Raw genomic sequence first — 17500 nt, 5'->3', positions numbered from 1 at the left:
TAAATTACCTAGTATACTTTTCTTCTTTCGAATTCTATCATCGATTACTATATATATATATATATATTAAGTCTATATAAAACAATATTTTTCTTTCGTGAAATATATACAAGTATATAAATATAATATGTAAAAAATGTATAATATTACTTATACTACTAGTGTAATTATATATTATATCAAGTACAAATTAAAAGTTTTATATATAAATATAATAGGTATAGATTGTACGTAAAAAAAAAAAAAAAAAAAAAAAAAAAAAAGGAACACGAACAATTTCAGATACGAAGTAATTATTCATTTTATGACGATAAAATATGATCAAACCTAAATAATATCTGTGTGTGTGTGTGTGTGTGTGTGTTAAGTAACGCGTGATGTTATAGAGGCTTGACGTATGATTTAAAAAAAATTTTTTTTTTCTTCTGTAAATCACGTGACCATACTCTAAATTTTTCTAAGAAATATATCATTAATTAATAATTTTCTTTGATGACTAATGATTTATCGTTTTATTTAATGAAGAATGGCATTAGAATGACATTTTTATCGGTTCTGGATCTACGAAAAATCTATTACGAAATGTAAAACGATGTTTTTCGAACGATACTTTTATTGTTGTACGAGTTGTTTTGTCGTTTGACCATAATGAACGTTATATCGTTATATCGGTAACGTTACTTTAAAAGAGAAAGAGACGACACGATTGTGGTACGCAACAACGGTTGATTGATTTGGATTAAAGTACTCGCGTACTTGACCAATTGGGGCGTTCGTGTCAAGCGATCAAGGCTTCATTCGTTCGTTCTTTCGTTCATTCGTTCAAATTTTTCTTTATATTTTTAACAGGTTAATTTTTTTTTTTAAGAGGAAAGGGAAGAAAGGAAAAAAGATGGAACAAAAAAAAATAAATAAGAACGAGGAATAGATCGATCGATCATCTTTCGAAACGTTCGATCGCGATATCTGTCACCTTTTCTTTACGATTTTGATTCGTTATCATCACAAGTATGGAAAGGTTTTTTGTGTCTATAGATCGATGTAAGAGCTTTCGAAGAACTCACAATCATTTTCGATTAGTGAATACGAGGACTATGCAAACAAAGTATCGAAAAGAAGAGGAAAGGATATAACCTGTGTTTTAGATCGTGAAGGACGATAAAGACATTTTCCTCGGAGATATCTTTTCGCATGACGATTACCAACAATTCTACGAACTTCTCGAATGAAACGAATGCCGTGGCGTCTTTCTTGATGAATGTTCGTTGTAAATACGATTCATTTTCGTGTCGTTAACTTTTCCCGGTTAATATATGTATTTATATATATATTCTCTGTGTAAGATAATGGCTCTGATAAATATCATTGTGTCCACTTTAAAATTTATCATTAAAAGAATGTTGGCCAAGCGGCGATGATTTATTATGATTTAATATCGCATCATTCTATTGTTAGAAATTAATGGGAAACATTTTTTATGTTTCCGTTCGTTGTTCTTTTTTTTTTATTTTTTTTTTATTTATTTATTTATTTATTTTTTCTTTTTTTTTTTAATATATTTTTATTTACTTTTTTTTTTCTTTCTTTTTTCTTTTAACGAGAAGAAACGATCTTTCTTTCGACGCTTTCAGGCGATTCATGTAAACGATCAATTTCTCTGATCATCATAGAAACAAAACCAAAGGCATGAAAAGAGCTCGATAGAAGATTTTTATCGGTAGATCAAAAATTGTACTGGTACTCGAACGAGCATGATTCATAACGCCATAACGGCGTATCGTTTCTTCGTTGCATAACTCGAGATCACGATAAGATCCCTTTTCCGTTACCTTCGATATAAATGCTTTTCCTGAGTTCTTTTTTTTTTTTCTTTTTTCTCTCTCTTTTTTTCTTTTTTTTCTTTTACAACAAGTCCTAATCAAATAATTATTTTGTCATTCGTACACGCGAAAAGAAAATCGGTGATCAATATAAATGACGACTAATAAATAAGGTGTGAGATAATATGTCTCATGAAATGGCAGACGGAATCAACAGGTCGATATCCCTTCGGATGTAATCGATATTGAAAGTCTAGAAGACGCGATCTAGTTGACGACACGAGGTCATCAAGATGATCGTCGTGGTCGTCGCGAGGAATATTCTTTTTTATTATTATTATTATTATTATTATTATTATTATTATTATTATTTTCTTTTTTTACTTATTTATTTATTTATTTTTAGTGATTCTAACGTATGAAAATCAACGCGATAAAATCGTGTCGAGTATGTTGCTACTACGTTAGCGCGAAACCCTATCGAGTTTTAATTCTATCGTTCTTCCTTCCTTTCTATCTTTCTCTTTCTATCGTGCGATGTACATTCAGTGAGAAAAGAAGAGAGAAACAGACAGCGTGAGAGAAAGAGAGAGAGAGTGAGAGAGAGAGAGAGAGAGAGAGAGAGAGAAGTTTAATATATATATATATATATATATATATATATACATATATATAAACACACATATCCGTACGTAAACGCACGCAAGCACGCACATAGAGACATTTATCACGCGCAAGTACACACATGCGGAAAGAGTTATGAATTAGGTCGTTCTCGTTCTCGTTTTCTTTTCTTTTCTTTTTTTTTTTTTTTTTTTTTTTTTCTTTTTCGTTTCATTGTAACAAGCCCATTAAAGAAAAAACAATCGATAATTCTCTTTCATTCACTTGAAAATTAATTTCAAACAAATTGGGCGCGTAAAATAGTTTCATAATTCTTGAGAAAAAATTTATATTATTTTAAATCGTGATAATTTAAAGGACTTTTGTTAAAAAGAATTGAATATTAGAAAATTTCAAATTTCATGGAATAACGTCTAACGAAAAGAAAAAAATTTATTGCTACGCACAATTATTCTAATCGAATATTAATGTAATAAATAAATGTAATATAGTATACGATATATTATATCATTTATTTAATATATCAACAAGTAGATTTCTAATGCTTTCTAAAAGTTATTCTTTCTCGTAATAATATTGTCTATATATATATATATTTTTTTTTTTTTTTTTAGATATATATGTCTTTCTTTTATTTATTTTTACAGACGGTGCAACATGGTTTCCCAAACAAACCAACAGCCTTCGCATGGGATCCGAGTTTACGACTAATGATCATTGGGACGACATCCGGCGCCATCAAAGTGTATCCTTTTGTTTTCCTTGCGTCTTCACTTCGCGACGTTCGTTCGCTGTCTCAGGCATTCCTTTCTTTCTTTTTATTTTTTTTTCATTTTGTTTTGTTTCTTTTTCCTTCTCTTTAGTAGTAGAAAGATATAGTATGATTCACGCGAATCATTGGCAATGATTCTTCGCGTTGAACAACTAAATTATCAAAAATCATCGAAATTTATTTATTTATTTATTTATTTTTTTTTTTTTTGTATGAAAAATCGTTTGAACGTGTGTGTGTTAATTCTTATATTTCTTTTTTACGTTCGAATGATTGAAAAAAATCGTAAAATTTCGTTCTTATACATATTTGTTATATTTTCTGTATATATATATTTTGTGTGTGTGTGTGTGTGTGTGTGTGTGTGTGTGTGTGTGTGTGTGTATGTATGTATGTATGTATGTATGTATATAAAATCCTTAAATCATAATTGACAACAGATTTGGAAGACCTGGGGTTGAATTTTATGGTCAACATTCGAGCGAAAGTGGTGAAAATGCAGTTACAAAAATTGTCGCTATACCGAATGAGGTAAGAAAATTAATGAGGTTATGTTTGTTTATTTATTTATTTTTGTTTTATTTTTGTCTCCTTTTCTTTTCTTTTAATTAATATTCGCAACGTATGCATAAGATTATAAGTGTTTGTTTTTCTTCTTTTTTCTTTCTCTTTCTTTTCTTTCTTTTTTTTTCTTTTTTTTTCTTTTTTTTTTTTTTATACCTCTTCTTCACCCAACGTAAGATTATGGATCTTTCATCGAGAACTCAGCGAAACTAAAGTCAAAGTTTCAAAAGTCGCGCACACAGTGCGAATGTATGTAATAAGATATCTTGTATATAGGGCGCCAGTTTGTAAGTTGCATAATCACAGGTAAATACACGACATATTCGCTTATGCACATTCGTACGTGTTTCATTTCGTAACATAATACTCTTAAACGTATTCATAAGTTAATTGCAAAAAGCTTCTTTTTCTAAGTAAAATTTATTTTTAGAACTCCGTTATAATAAAGATAAACTCGTTATAATGGAATGACGATTAAAATAATCTAATGAAATTTCATTGTGAATTTGAATGTTACAGGCTTCATAGAATAATAGAAAGTTGGTGTTATTGTTAATGATAATAATAAAAGTAATAATAATAATAACAATAATAATAATAATAGAACGAAAGTACGACTTTTTCTCAATGTCTTTTATATTTCTTCGTATATCTTTGTACTCGCGTTTCTCGTGAGATGTCTAAAAAAAAAAAGGAAAAAAAAAGACATAAAAAAAAAAAACGAGATAACCGGGGATAGGTGTATTTATTTAGATTTCCTAGAACGACCAACGCTAGATTTGCTTCTCATTTTTAAGATCGATCGAGAACGTATTCTCACAGTGTTTGCACAATACCGAGGACGGTACTAATACTTACAATCGGTTATCTTGATAATTTCTTGAGCGAATCTTGTGTCTGATAAGATAATGAAACAGTTCATGATTTTATTCTAACAATTTATTATGTTGTTTGATTGGATCGATCATTTCTTTTCTCTTTTTCTTTTCTTTTGTTTTTCTTTCTTTCTTTTTCTTTTTCTTTTTTTCCATCTTTTTCCATAAATATTATATGAAAATACATATCGCGATATTTGACGACAGGGTCGCATCGTTTCTCTCTGCGATGATAATTCTTTACACTTATGGGAAATCAATGAAAATTCAGTTGTGGAGACAAAATCATTATCATTGGAGGGGAAGCTGAAGAAAATTTCAGCAATATGTTTGGAATCAAGTGGGGAACATCTGCTTTTAGGAGCAGAGGGAGGTAACATTTACCTTCTAAATTTGAAAACATTTGCAGTACCCGATAACATCATTTATCAAGATGTAGTAATGCAAAAGTGAGTTTATTTAAACTGCATTAATTATTAATCGTTAATTAATTTCATTTGTGATTGAAATTGCAATAATTTTATAATAACAATGTAGTAAAAATTAATTAACATTTTAACGATATTTTTGTATATTGTAAAAGTGTGCCCGACGATTATAAGAAAAATCCAGGAGCAGTGGAAGCTATAGCAGAACAACCAGGCCACCCGGACAACATACTTATTGGTTATAATCGAGGTTTGATGGTACTCTGGAATAAAGCTACTCCAGGAGCACAGCAGGTAAAATTGCCCGAGATTAAGTTTTCTGAGAAATCTCGTGCATCTGGAAGTATGTAGTTTTTATATTATTATTGGGGAATGTAGTGGTATGCTTAGAAATGGTTAATTTAGGGTGAGATTGCTTTATTGGAATATTTGTGGGGGAAGAAACAAACAAACAAAAAAAAAAAAGGTTGTGCTTAAGAATGGTTTTGTGAGCTAATATTGCTCGTTTCTGACTGTTGTTTGTGTCTTTGGTGGTTCTGGCGAACGTGTACGTGCAGCTGATGGGTTTGTTTTCGCGTACGCAGACATTCGTATCCACGCAACAGCTGGAATCAGTGCATTTTATTTCTGAGAGTCGGTTTGTCTCATCTCACAACGATGGATCCTATACGTTCTGGAGTCCAGGTAGTGATGCAGTTCCAGACCCGACGACTCCGTATGGCCCTTTTCCTTGTAAAGCTATTACGAAAATTCTTGTATATCCCACTGCCGAGTAAGTTATAAACATATACATATCAAACTATAATTATATTTATTTTTCATCGATACGAGAGAGATTTTCATGAAACGATCATTTTATACAGGCATGGAGAATTGGTGCTCTTCTCTGGTGGTATGCAACGTGCTAGTTATGGCGATCGTCATACTATCACTGTTATGACGAAGGATAAACACGTCGTATTTGATTTTACTTCGAAAGTTATTGACTTCTTCACTGTATTTGCCAGAGATGAAGACGGCAATGAAATTCCAGACAATCCTGAGGCCTTGATCGTATTAGCCGAAGAAGAAATTGTGGCTATTGATTTAACAAATCCACAATGGAAAATGATGGCTCTTCCGTATTTGGTATCGCTTCATGCCAGCGCGGTAAATATTTCTATATAGATGTTAATTTTAATGAAATGACATTTTAATGAAAAATTAATATTTCTATATGAATATACCTATATTTGCAATTTTGTTCATAAGTATAATATGACAGGTAACTTGTTCTCAACACGTTCCAAATGTTCCCGAAGAACTTTGGGATTCAATAATGTCTGCTGGAAAAGCACAGACAGAACACTTATACTCGGATAAAGAGTGGCCCATCGACGGGGGAACTATTTTATGCAACAAACCGGAAAATCCTGATAAACTTGAAAATAGAGAATTGTTACTTACCGGCCACGAAGATGGAACCGTAAGGTTTTGGAATGCATCGGATGTCTCATTAACGCCTTTGTACAAATATAACTCGTCGATTCTTTTTACCGGAGAACACTTGGACGTGCTTGAGCAACCACCGGAAGACGATGAAGATGAATGGCCACCGTTTCGGAAAGTGGGCACATTCGATCCATATTCCGATGACCCACGTCTTGCAGTAAAAAAAGTTCTTTTGTGTCCGTTATCATCAACGTTAGTAATAGCAGGAACAGCTGGTCACGTAGTTACAGCCGTAATATCTTCTGAACCAGTTAATAAAGAAATAAAAGCAGTGACGATGAATATTGTAAATGATCGTGATGGATTTATATGGAAAGGTTACGATCATTTGCCTGTAAGGACAGCCAGTATATCTTTTGCAATTGGTTTTCAACCTCAAAGCATTCTACAGTTATATCCACCAGCTGCTGTTACAGCATTAGCAATGCATAGTGAATGGGGTTTACTTGCTACGGGTACAGCTCATGGTTTAGCAGTATTTGACTACACAAGGGTAAAGCCTGTTACTGTTAAATGCACACTTAATCCAAATGGTATTTATTATTTGTTATTTGATTATTTAGATTCGACTTGAAACAATGATATTAATTCAAATGTTCCGTATAGATCTTTCTGGTGCAGGAGACACACCAATTTCTAGGCGAAAATCATTTAAGAAATCTTTAAGAGAATCCTTTAGAAGATTAAGAAAAGGAAGATCGCAAAGACGGACAAATACTAATAGTAGCCCGACGAGAAGTACCGTAATAGAGAAAAAGAAAGAAATGTTTGTTTTATCATTTTATTCAGTATAAAATATTAGTTATTCCTTTTTTTTTCTTTTTCTTTTTCTTTTACAATAAATTATTATTAAATTAACTTTTTATTTTCCTTCGAAAAGCTCTAGCGTAGCATCTTCTCCAAGTGCCGATTTATCGCCCATGGAATTAAAGCCGGTAGAAAGACAAGTTGAAGCTAGGCCGGTAGATGATGCGTTAGGGTCTATGGTACGATGCTTATATTTCGCCAGAAGTTATATCATAAGCAGTAAGTTAAATATTTATTGTATAATTTTATCAAATAGCTTTATACTTGATATCGAACTTTAACAAAACAAAAACAAAAAAAAGAAATAATAAAAAATCATAATATATTTTGTGTCAATTTTAGTGCAAAATACAACACCTACGCTTTGGGCAGGTACTAATAACGGGACAGTCTACGTTTTTACTTTAGCGATACCTGCTGGTGTTAGGAGAACAGAAGAAGACGTAAATTGTACGCTTGGAAAAGAAATACAGTTGAAGCATCGTGCTCCAGTTATTGCTATAACCATATTAGACGGTTCTAATGTACCTTTACCAGAACCATTTGAAGCAGAAAAGGGAGTTTCTCCAGGGCCAGATATGACATCACCACATAGAGTATTAATAGCGAGCGAAGAACAATTTAAAATTTTTAATCTACCATCGTTAAAGCCAAATTGCAAATATAAACTTACTGCTCATGAAGGATCCAGGGTGCGTAAAACTGGATTTGCTAAGTTTACGTGTCCTATCGATTCTACGGGAGTGCATGTTGAAACATGCTTACTTTGTTTGACGAATCTTGGAGATTGTTTAATACTCAGTATCCCAGAATTAAGAAGACAACTTAACGCTGCTGCAATTAAACGAGAAGATATTAAGTAAGTTCAAATATTCTCTTTAATAAGAATTTTGATATTCTGGTAAACTGTCTATGCGCAGGCGCGTGTGTGTGTTTGTATATGCGTGCTCGCACTTGTTTTTGATTTTTTTAATTAAAAGAATCGATTTTTTTTTTTTTGTAGTGGCATTTCGTCCCTAACATTCACAAAGTCTGGAGAAGCGTTATATCTTCATTCAAGTTCCGAACTTCAACGCATCTCGTTATCAGCGACAAAAGTAACAAAAGCCCATTGTACACTTAATTTACCACCTAGTGCTAGAGTATCTTCAGAAACTAGTGCAGAAGAACAAGCTGTTAACGAAGATGCAACTGAGAATGGTGTTGTAGGTTCCAGTTAGTATAGAACAGTTTTTTCATCATACATAATTACAAATATGTGAGCAATTTGCATAAACATGTACCTTGTGGTAAATTATATGTATGTATATATATATACATATATGTTATATACATATATATATATATTGAAGTATTCGCGTAGTAATTATTATTGAAGAAAGAATCAAAAATTTTTGGTACTTATGTCTAAAAACGAAACATCGTACCTTTCCATATGGCTAATTATTATTATTTTCTTTTTCATCATTTCATTTTATACATTCTTCATGCAAAAGAGGATAGGATTCATATAGTATATATATGTATAATATTGTAGAGAATATTTGGGAATTGTAAACAATATATTTAAGTATTTAGAGTTATGTATATTAGGAGCAGAAATAAGAATAAGGGTTTATGTAGTAGTTCAATGGAAATTTATGAGAAGCCCAAGTCATCTTTTTTCTGCATCCTACTATATATACATATACACATATATATATATATATATATATATATATATATATCTGTGTGTGTGTATATATATGTATGTATTAAAAAGCTATTTGCTATTGGCAAAACCAATAAATTTGCAATCTCAGTAAGTACTGCTATAAAGTATTGCTCATTTAGTGGAAATATTGAGTTGCGCAGTAGATCTCCAGCTTCGATTCTTGAACACGTATCTTTTAGGTGGTGAAGAATCTCCAAAGGAACCTTCCCTGCAACCTTCCGCAAGTATCACTGAGGTGAATGGGGAAGATGAGCGACAGGATTTAAGTTCAGTTGGAGATATCACTATTGACAGTGTTAAGGATCATTTACTGTAAGTCGAATATCTAGTATTTATCAAATACTAACATCTAATGTGCCTATATTGCTTTTATAGTGCAAAATCCCTGTGAAGCATGTATATTATTATTGCACGAGAGTATGTTATTTGATCCTGCAATATGTTGTAGTTCCGCCAAGCTAATTAATGAATATTTGACGTACTGACCATTCTTTTGGCAGTAACAATTCAATTTTCAGAAATGCTCCATCATCAGAAGAACTCCATAATCGTTTGACAGGCCTTAAAATGGAAGTGACATCATGAACTTCTATAATGATCACATCAGTTTTAATTGTAAAAAAAATTTAGTAGATTTTTTAAATTTGAATTTATAATATGCAGCATTAATATTAGTTACTATATGTTTGACTATAATGTCAAAAATCATGTGTAAAAGCTGCTTAAGTTATATAACTGCCAGGAATATGAAGACCTTAATATTTATAAACACCTTTGGATTTTTATGAATATTGCGCACTTCATTTTAATTTTATTTGAGTGGTCTTGAGGAACTTCGCAGTTTAGTGAAACTAGGCCTAGAAAATATTACATTTTACTCAATTCAATCACATTTCACTGCTAGTTTCCTTTTAAAAAGAACACATGAGCTTTTTTTAATACTATTTTATTAGAAAAACCTTGTGAATGGTTACTGTGCAGATTCATTAGATATTAAGATATCTAAATAATATTCTGAGTAATATTGATTACAACATAATGCATATATATATATAGATGATACAATTTTAATGAAATAACTGTTTTTTTTTTTTTTTTGTAATCGTATTTTAATTTTTAACTTAATTTTGCATCTTTTAAGATAAGATACATCGTTGATATAATCATAGTTTAATACTTATTGCTGTACAGACAATAGAGGCACTTGGTAAATTGTGAGTATGGCAGCCATATTGTAATACGAAATATAAGTTTATATAAATAATTAAGCTATAAGAAACAGTATTGAAAAAAAACAAATAATATTCAAGATATAAGAAAGTACACATATACACACACACAATACACATACACACACATATACACAAGATAGTCCAATTAATGTTAAAATACGATTACTGTTTCTTGAAAACCCAGTATTTGCATTTCGAATGATACTGACATGACTTAAATTGACTGCAATATTTTAAATGTTCTGAACAATCAATACGTTTCATAAAATGCAAAATAATTCATATATGATTTTGATGTTCTGAACATAAAGACAAATATAGATACTTAAGTACAATTACGTTTTTTCACGAACAAGTATAGAGATTATATATACATAAAAAAAAAAAAAGATAAAAAGAAAAAAAAAAGAAATAAAAAAGAATAACATACCAATTGCCATGACGCAAGTAATGAAGCGTGTTAAAAATATATTTTTTATCCATGTTACTTATATAATCATAAAGTCTTCTTTCTATTTTCTGTGAAAGTTACTTAAAATCCTCCCTTTCTTTTCAAGAAGCAACATTAACTGTACAAATGTTAAAAGTCTTTCCAAACTTTAACTTATTTAAGTAAACAATTATTTGAGAATTATTCTTGGCAATGATGATTCGTCGCATATTAATTTATAATAGAAAATTTTGAAACCAAACGAATCTGTTACAAGATTATAATAATTATATTTGATATCTCTAACATTTGATCTCATTCTCAATAGGAATTTTTTTTAGAAGTTATTCTATTGTTTACAATATTATGCGCTTCAGTTTGGGAAAGACTTAATAAAAGATTTAAAAAATTGCAGAACACTTGACAAGTTATTCTGAAAAGAATCACTATTTTTTTTCTTTTTGCATTTAATTGACATATAGAAAGCCAGTGATCATTTTACTTAACTGGGCGTATTTTATCACATTTACAATTTATTGGTAACAGCGCGCGTGCTTAGCAAGATAATAGAACCGATATATATATATATATATATATATATATATATATATATATATATATATATATATTATTTTACATACAAGTATAGTATAATGTTGAATTACATGTATACTTTTGCTTTTAATGCTTTTTTTTTTTTTATTACATTATATCTTTTAATATATATAAATCATTGTATAAGGCGATTTATTTTTATTTGCCACTTTCAGTACAATGTTTTAAGAATTGTTAGAAAATAATTTGAAAAAAGAAAAAGAAAAAAGAATAAAAAAAATCTAAAACAAGAAAAAGAAAGAAAGAAAGGAATAACATTTGTACGTAACGTATTACGTGCATTTACATAAAATGTTAAAAGACTCAAAAAAAGAAATGGCAGCAACTACGTTATTCTACGTGACTGGCCCAAAACGTTTGACTAACGAAATATACAGATTGACATGCCTGGTCTAAATATATATACATATGTATTAACTTACTGAAACATACGTCCATAGACAAATGTACAGTTTATTACATGTAACGTTATTTGCACAGGGCCTTTGTAGATAAATCTTGTAGTTACATCATTACCATGCACATATATCAATTAAAAAACTTTTATTAAGTTTTCCTATAAAAACTCACTTATTAAAATTCACATACACGCATGTATACATCAACGTGATACTAAACTCTCTCAGTTTAGCTATACATAAAGTACCACATACAATTTATCATATAGCTTATTGTATAGTATAACGATTTATTTTAATAAAGGAGATAAAAATATACTAATGAATCCGCACTTAAAATAAATTATCGATTTTCTATTATTTGTTAGTATGCAATTGTTGCACATAAAAATGAAAGAGACACTGCCCTGAAAATCAATTCCTATATATCGTTAAATTATCGTTTGTAACATTTTATTATTATACATTAAATAATTATTTCTAAAATATTTCAATTATCGAAGTTTTTCTTTACGAAATTTCAAATCTTTTATTTAAAAATGAAGACAAACACGTGTATTTTTTTTTTTTAAGTATACCAAGTCAAAATATCGCGGGCTTTGAAGGAACCAATCGTATGATTCGACGGAAGTTGGTGTTTGAATATCAGCCGATAGGTGGCACCGAATCGCACAGGCGTGTCGATTCACCCTCGGCGCTTGCGTCCGCTATACGTAATTGTTGGACAATAACGTCGCTGTCTTGCGCTGTCTCTAACGGAGCGAAAAACGCGCCGCGACACGGTCGATCGGATGAAACGCGGTATCGTCGAGTGTGACGGAACGATACATACGGAGAGCCATGAAAGAGGAGCCGCGCGATCGTTCGTCGGAATCATCGATCGAGAATAATTTCAGAGTAGAGTGAAGAAGGAAAAATAGAAAAAAAAAAACGGGGCCAGGAAAGAAACGCAGAGGGGCCCTGTGAAAAAAACAAGTGAGAGAGAGAGAGAGAGAGTGAGAGGGGGGGAGAGTGAGCGAACGACGAACGAGATAAAGAGAAAGAAAGAAAGAAAGAAAGAAAGAAAGAGAGAGAGAAAGAGATAGGGAGAGAGTGGGACGAAGTGTCGGTTATAATAGTCGCATAACACGCGATCCTGGTGGGCACGTCTCGACGGCGCCATAAACCGTGTGCGCCATTCGTTCGGCAAAGCACGTCGTTTCCGCGGAAGGGCAGATGCCCTTACGCGGTACATCGTATCGTTGGTGGTTTCGTTCTTGCACGTCCGGATCGCCTCATTTTGCAAGATCCGGCACGGTTCTATTGTTCCTCGCGTGTCCACGTTCCTCGCGTTTTTCATATTTCACGACGAACTGTCGACCGCCCCCCCGTGGGGGGCAGTTCTCTCTCTGTCGACGCCGTCGTTCTCCTTTTATTTTGGAAAAAATAAAGAAAGTTCCAGGAATAAACGTAAGCGCGGCGGCGATTCCCTATACGGATTTAATAGCAGCGCCGTCGAAAGGCAAAACAAAAATAATAATAATAATAATAATAATAATAATAATAACAACAACGAAAACGACGACGGCAACGGCGACGGCGACGACGTCGTCGAAAACATCGATAACGACGTCGAAGGCGGAAACTACGACGAGGAGAACGACGACGACGACGACGACGACGACGACGACGACGTCGACGAGAACGACGAGGACGAGCAGAACCAAACCAAGAGAGATAAGAACAGTTGAGAGAAGAAGAACTACGGGAGATAGAATAACGAATAGCAGTCTTTTATTCGGGATAAATACGGCGTATAGGAGCATAGGGAAAAGAACGTCAACTTCGAGAACAAGGAAGTGGAGGAGGACGAAGACGAGAACAAGGAGGAGAACGACGACAGCAGCGATAGCAACGCCACCAGTGCAGCCGCCATCAACATCGTGAAGCAGTTGGCTGTACGACGTGAAGAGAAAGAAGAAGGAGAGGAAATGCTCGTAGGTCCGCGAGCGGCGGTACGATCAAATATGGAGGCTCGGCCGGCCCTCTAAACGCGTTTGTGGACCTTTCCTCTCTGTGTCTGCATAACCAGCCGCCGTGCGCGCACGTGTGCCGTCGCGGCCAACTATCGAGTCTGTTGCTGTTGCTGCTTTACCGTTTCTCCTTCGTGTGCTACTCGACTTCCTTCCCCTTACTTTATTCTATTTTCTCTCTTACTCTCTCTTTCTCTCTCTCTCTTTTTCTCTCTCTTTCTCTCTCTCTCTCTCTCTCTCTCTCTCTCTCTCTTTCTCTCTCTTTCTCTCCGTCTATATCTCTTATTAGTTTCTTATTCTTGAGCCTCGTCAAAGCTGGAGAATGGAGCTCCGCGTTGGAAATAAGTACCGGCTCGGACGGAAAATCGGGAGCGGCTCCTTCGGGGATATTTATCTGGGTAAGTCACAGAGTTGTTTCTCGAGCTTTTCTTTCGCGAACGTGCATCGCTCGCCCGTTGCCCACCCCTCGCCCGCCCCCTCTTTCTCCTCCTCCTCCTTCCATCGCCCGTTCTCCTTCTCGCTATCTCTAACTCACTCTCTCGCTTACTCTCTTTCTTTCTCTCTTCTTCCCTCCCTCTCTTCTCTTCCCTTCCCTTCCCTTCCCTTTTCTTCACTTCTCTTCTCGCCCCTCAACCGCCTTCTTTTACCCCACCTCCTCCTCCTCCACCTCCTCCACCTCCACCTCCTCCTCCTCCTCATCATCATCCTCATCCTCCCTTTCTCCTTCTTCTTCTTTTCCTCGTACTCTTCTTCCTCCGTCGCCGCCCTCGGCAGTGCACCCACCTTCCTCCCTCATCACCCTCTCCTCCCTCGACCTCCGTCGCCTTTACCAGACGTTCCACCCTCTCTACGCACGTTTTTCCTACGAATATATGCGTTTGCTGAGGCTGGCTGGCGCGCGCGCGTTCATACATACTTATATATATACATATATACACATATATATATATGCATACGTACACATACACATACACATACACACATATACATAGCAACATCCGCGAGATCGCTAGACCTCCCGTATGAACATGCTTTTGCCTTTTTCATTCTTAGGTACCAACATCTCAACTGGCGAGGAAGTCGCCATCAAACTGGAATGCATAAAAACACGGCATCCCCAACTTCACATAGAATCGAAATTCTATAAAATGATGCAAGGAGGAGGTGAGGGAAAATTTTTTTTAATCCTCATTATCATGCGGAATGATATTACAAAGATGTATGTATAAAGAGGCTGGAGCTGTCAGGTCGTAGCATTGGACAGCTGGTTGTTCTGGCCAGTGAACCTTCTCTCCCCTCTACTATACTCAGTATACTCTTTTCCTTTCCTTTCCTTTCCTTTCCCCCTCCCATTTTCTTTGTGTCAACTTTATAAAACCTATTGCTTTGATAGTAATGTACTTGTACTATTCTTCAAGATCATACAGGATTGTTTTTAATCATTAAGATGATTTTTAAAGATTCTTAATCTTCTAATATGTTTTATTTATATATATATATATATATATATATATATATATATATATATATATATATATATATATTTGTGAAAGCATAGAAATGAAAATCATCCGATGATTTCTTATGTTATTTTGTAGCAATTAAAAGAAAATTTCTCTTTTAATTTTTCCTATAATTTGAACGCTAGGATTATATAAATTTTTTTACTTTATCGAATTCTATAGAGATTAATTGATATTTCTAGTTGGTATTCCTACGATAAAGTGGTGTGGTTCAGAAGGAGACTATAATGTAATGGTAATGGAATTACTTGGTCCATCGTTGGAGGATTTATTTAATTTTTGTTCCCGGCGATTTACATTAAAGACTGTGTTACTCCTTGCGGATCAATTGGTAAGTAATAATTTTAAGAGAGAAACTTTTTAATAATAAAAATTTACATATCTTAGTTTATATAAAAAGAATTCATTCATACTATGAATGATTTTTCAATACTTAAAGGTCATTGTTTACACATGCTCATTTTCAAAAATTAATTAATTAATTAATTAAATTTCTGTTTCTTTCATGATAAAAGTCTTATATTAATATTCTGATTACAAAATAGAAGTAGCAATCCTATTAATGCAGAGGTCTTTGCTCTCTTGGGAGATAAACCTCCAGACAGATAAGTTTGATCTTTTCTTTTTTGAATGGAACAGTTGATTTAACATCTTCTTCTTCATTTTTCGTATTGTTTTCTCTTTATTATGTGATATTAAAGAGAAAGTATAAGAAATTGTTATTATAAAAAATATAATATGAAACAACAAATTAAAATTGTATTTATAAATTAATACGACAATTAACAAAAACTCTGTTGTTTTTTTTCTTTTTTTTTTTTTTTTTTTTTTTTCTCCCTCAGATAAGTAGAACAGATTATATCCACAGTCGAAACTTCATCCATCGAGATATCAAGCCAGATAATTTTTTGATGGGTCTAGGAAAGAAAGGAAATCTCGTATACATCATAGATTTTGGTTTAGCTAAAAAATATCGCGATGGTCGCACACACAAACATATACCTTATCGAGAAAACAAAAATTTAACTGGAACAGCCAGGTTTGTCATTGGGATGTTTAAATGTGCATATGTGTATATATATATATATATATATATATATATATATATATATAACTTTGTTTATTATTATACGATTACTCAAAAGTTGTTTATTTCCGTGATATAACAGATACGCGAGTATAAACACACATTTGGGAATTGAACAGTCACGGCGAGACGATCTTGAGTCTCTAGGATATGTTCTCATGTATTTCAACAGAGGTAGTTTACCGTGGCAAGGATTAAAAGCAGCTACGAAAAGGCAAAAATACGAGCGTATTTCGGAAAAGAAGATGTCAACGCCCATCGAAGAATTATGCAAGGGTTATCCTAGTAAATGCTTTTATTGATAAATATCTCTCTCATTTCCTTTTTATTAATTCGATCATATTATTTTTAGACGCGTTTAACCTATTTGTATTATTATTTATATTATTGTTATATACTTATATATATTATATTCTACAAAATATACACCACTTTTTGTCTATTCATAGTCGAATTTGGCTCCTATCTGAAGTACTGTCGGGCACTAAGATTTGAGGAAAGGCCTGATTATTCGTATCTTCGGCAACTCTTCCGGACATTATTCCATGGTCAGGGCTTCACATACGATTATGTCTTCGATTGGAATATGTTGAAATTTGGCAATACCAGACAACAAACCTTGCCTTCGGTGCAGCAGACACCAATGCACTCTCAACCGACAAATGCAGCGCTGCCATCTGGAACCAATAATGAACAGGAGCATAGATCAAGGTTAGTAAAACGATAAACGATATATTGATAATGAGTGGTGCTATTTATAAAATAGGAATCAGACATGATATTTTTTCGATCCCGATTGTTTCAGGCCGTACACTCGACAGTGTCTGGCAAATGCGTCGGTTGCAACGATGGGTCAAACGGTAGGGGGAACGTCGTCGAATCTGAGAACCATACGGCAAAAGCGCCGCGAAGCGTTGGATGCTCATGGTGACCAGGACAATCAGGACAAGAGCGATCTGCAAGGTAAAATACAATTCTACCAACAATTCTGTGCGATCCAGCAACAGGCTGCTGCCGAACGAAAGAGTCAATTTGTGGTCGGCCATTCGCAGACCGTCGGTAACGATGCATCACGTGTTAATCCGTGTCAGTTCAGTACGTTTAAGTC

General features: G+C 33.5%; 2 protein-coding genes and 1 long non-coding RNA gene across 17 annotated transcripts in view; 2 read left to right on the top strand and 1 right to left on the bottom strand.

Annotated features, from left to right (window-relative positions):
• The window catches only part of LOC124949667 (lethal(2) giant larvae protein homolog 1), a 15284-nt gene extending 4535 nt beyond the window's left edge, over positions 1-10749 (top strand). The window contains exons 2-14 of one of the 9 annotated variants that reach the window (XR_007101127.1): positions 3092-3189; positions 3657-3747; positions 4863-5104; positions 5239-5377; positions 5641-5855; positions 5947-6232; positions 6348-7107; positions 7181-7340; positions 7455-7600; positions 7724-8240; positions 8385-8586; positions 9275-9407; positions 9614-10749. Coding sequence is in view for 7 of the 9 variants with exons in the window: in XM_047495164.1 (XP_047351120.1) it covers positions 3092-3189; positions 3657-3747; positions 4863-5104; positions 5239-5377; positions 5641-5855; positions 5947-6232; positions 6348-7107; positions 7181-7340; positions 7455-7600; positions 7724-8240; positions 8385-8596; positions 9275-9407; positions 9596-9680 (3084 nt within the window). In the remaining 2 variants the exon portion in view is untranslated. Of the gene's footprint in view, positions 1-3091; positions 3190-3656; positions 3748-4862; positions 5105-5238; positions 5378-5640; positions 5856-5946; positions 6233-6347; positions 7108-7180; positions 7341-7454; positions 7601-7723; positions 8241-8384; positions 8597-9274; positions 9408-9595 lie in introns of those variants that run through there. The other 8 variants (XR_007101126.1, XM_047495165.1, XM_047495166.1 and 5 more) reach the window with 8 other exon arrangements.
• On the bottom strand, positions 3277-4900 carry LOC124949670. The gene is made up of 2 exons (XR_007101128.1): positions 3937-4900; positions 3277-3368 (listed from the first exon to the last, which is right to left on the bottom strand). It is a non-coding gene; the product is annotated as an uncharacterized LOC124949670 (long non-coding RNA).
• Positions 10750-12454: 1705 nt separating the features above from the next.
• Positions 12455-17500, top strand: part of LOC124950033 (casein kinase I) — a 31199-nt gene continuing 26153 nt past the window's right edge. For 4 of the 7 annotated variants that reach the window (XM_047496108.1, XM_047496107.1, XM_047496105.1 and 1 more), the window contains exons 1-7: positions 12460-14180; positions 14836-14946; positions 15488-15636; positions 16148-16344; positions 16475-16677; positions 16842-17103; positions 17198-17355. In XM_047496108.1, the coding sequence (XP_047352064.1) occupies positions 14105-14180; positions 14836-14946; positions 15488-15636; positions 16148-16344; positions 16475-16677; positions 16842-17103; positions 17198-17355 (1156 nt within the window). In that variant the 5' untranslated portion in view covers positions 12460-14104. Of the gene's footprint in view, positions 14181-14835; positions 14947-15487; positions 15637-16147; positions 16345-16474; positions 16678-16841; positions 17104-17197; positions 17356-17500 lie in introns of all 7 variants that reach the window. The other 3 variants (XM_047496109.1, XM_047496111.1, XM_047496110.1) reach the window with 2 other exon arrangements.

This window comes from Vespa velutina, chromosome 6, assembly GCF_912470025.1.
Source record: "Vespa velutina chromosome 6, iVesVel2.1, whole genome shotgun sequence".
Taxonomy (NCBI): Eukaryota; Metazoa; Arthropoda; class Insecta; order Hymenoptera; family Vespidae; genus Vespa; species Vespa velutina.
The sequence above is the reverse complement of the archived record's forward strand: the minus strand, read 5'-3'. Positions and strand labels throughout refer to the sequence as shown.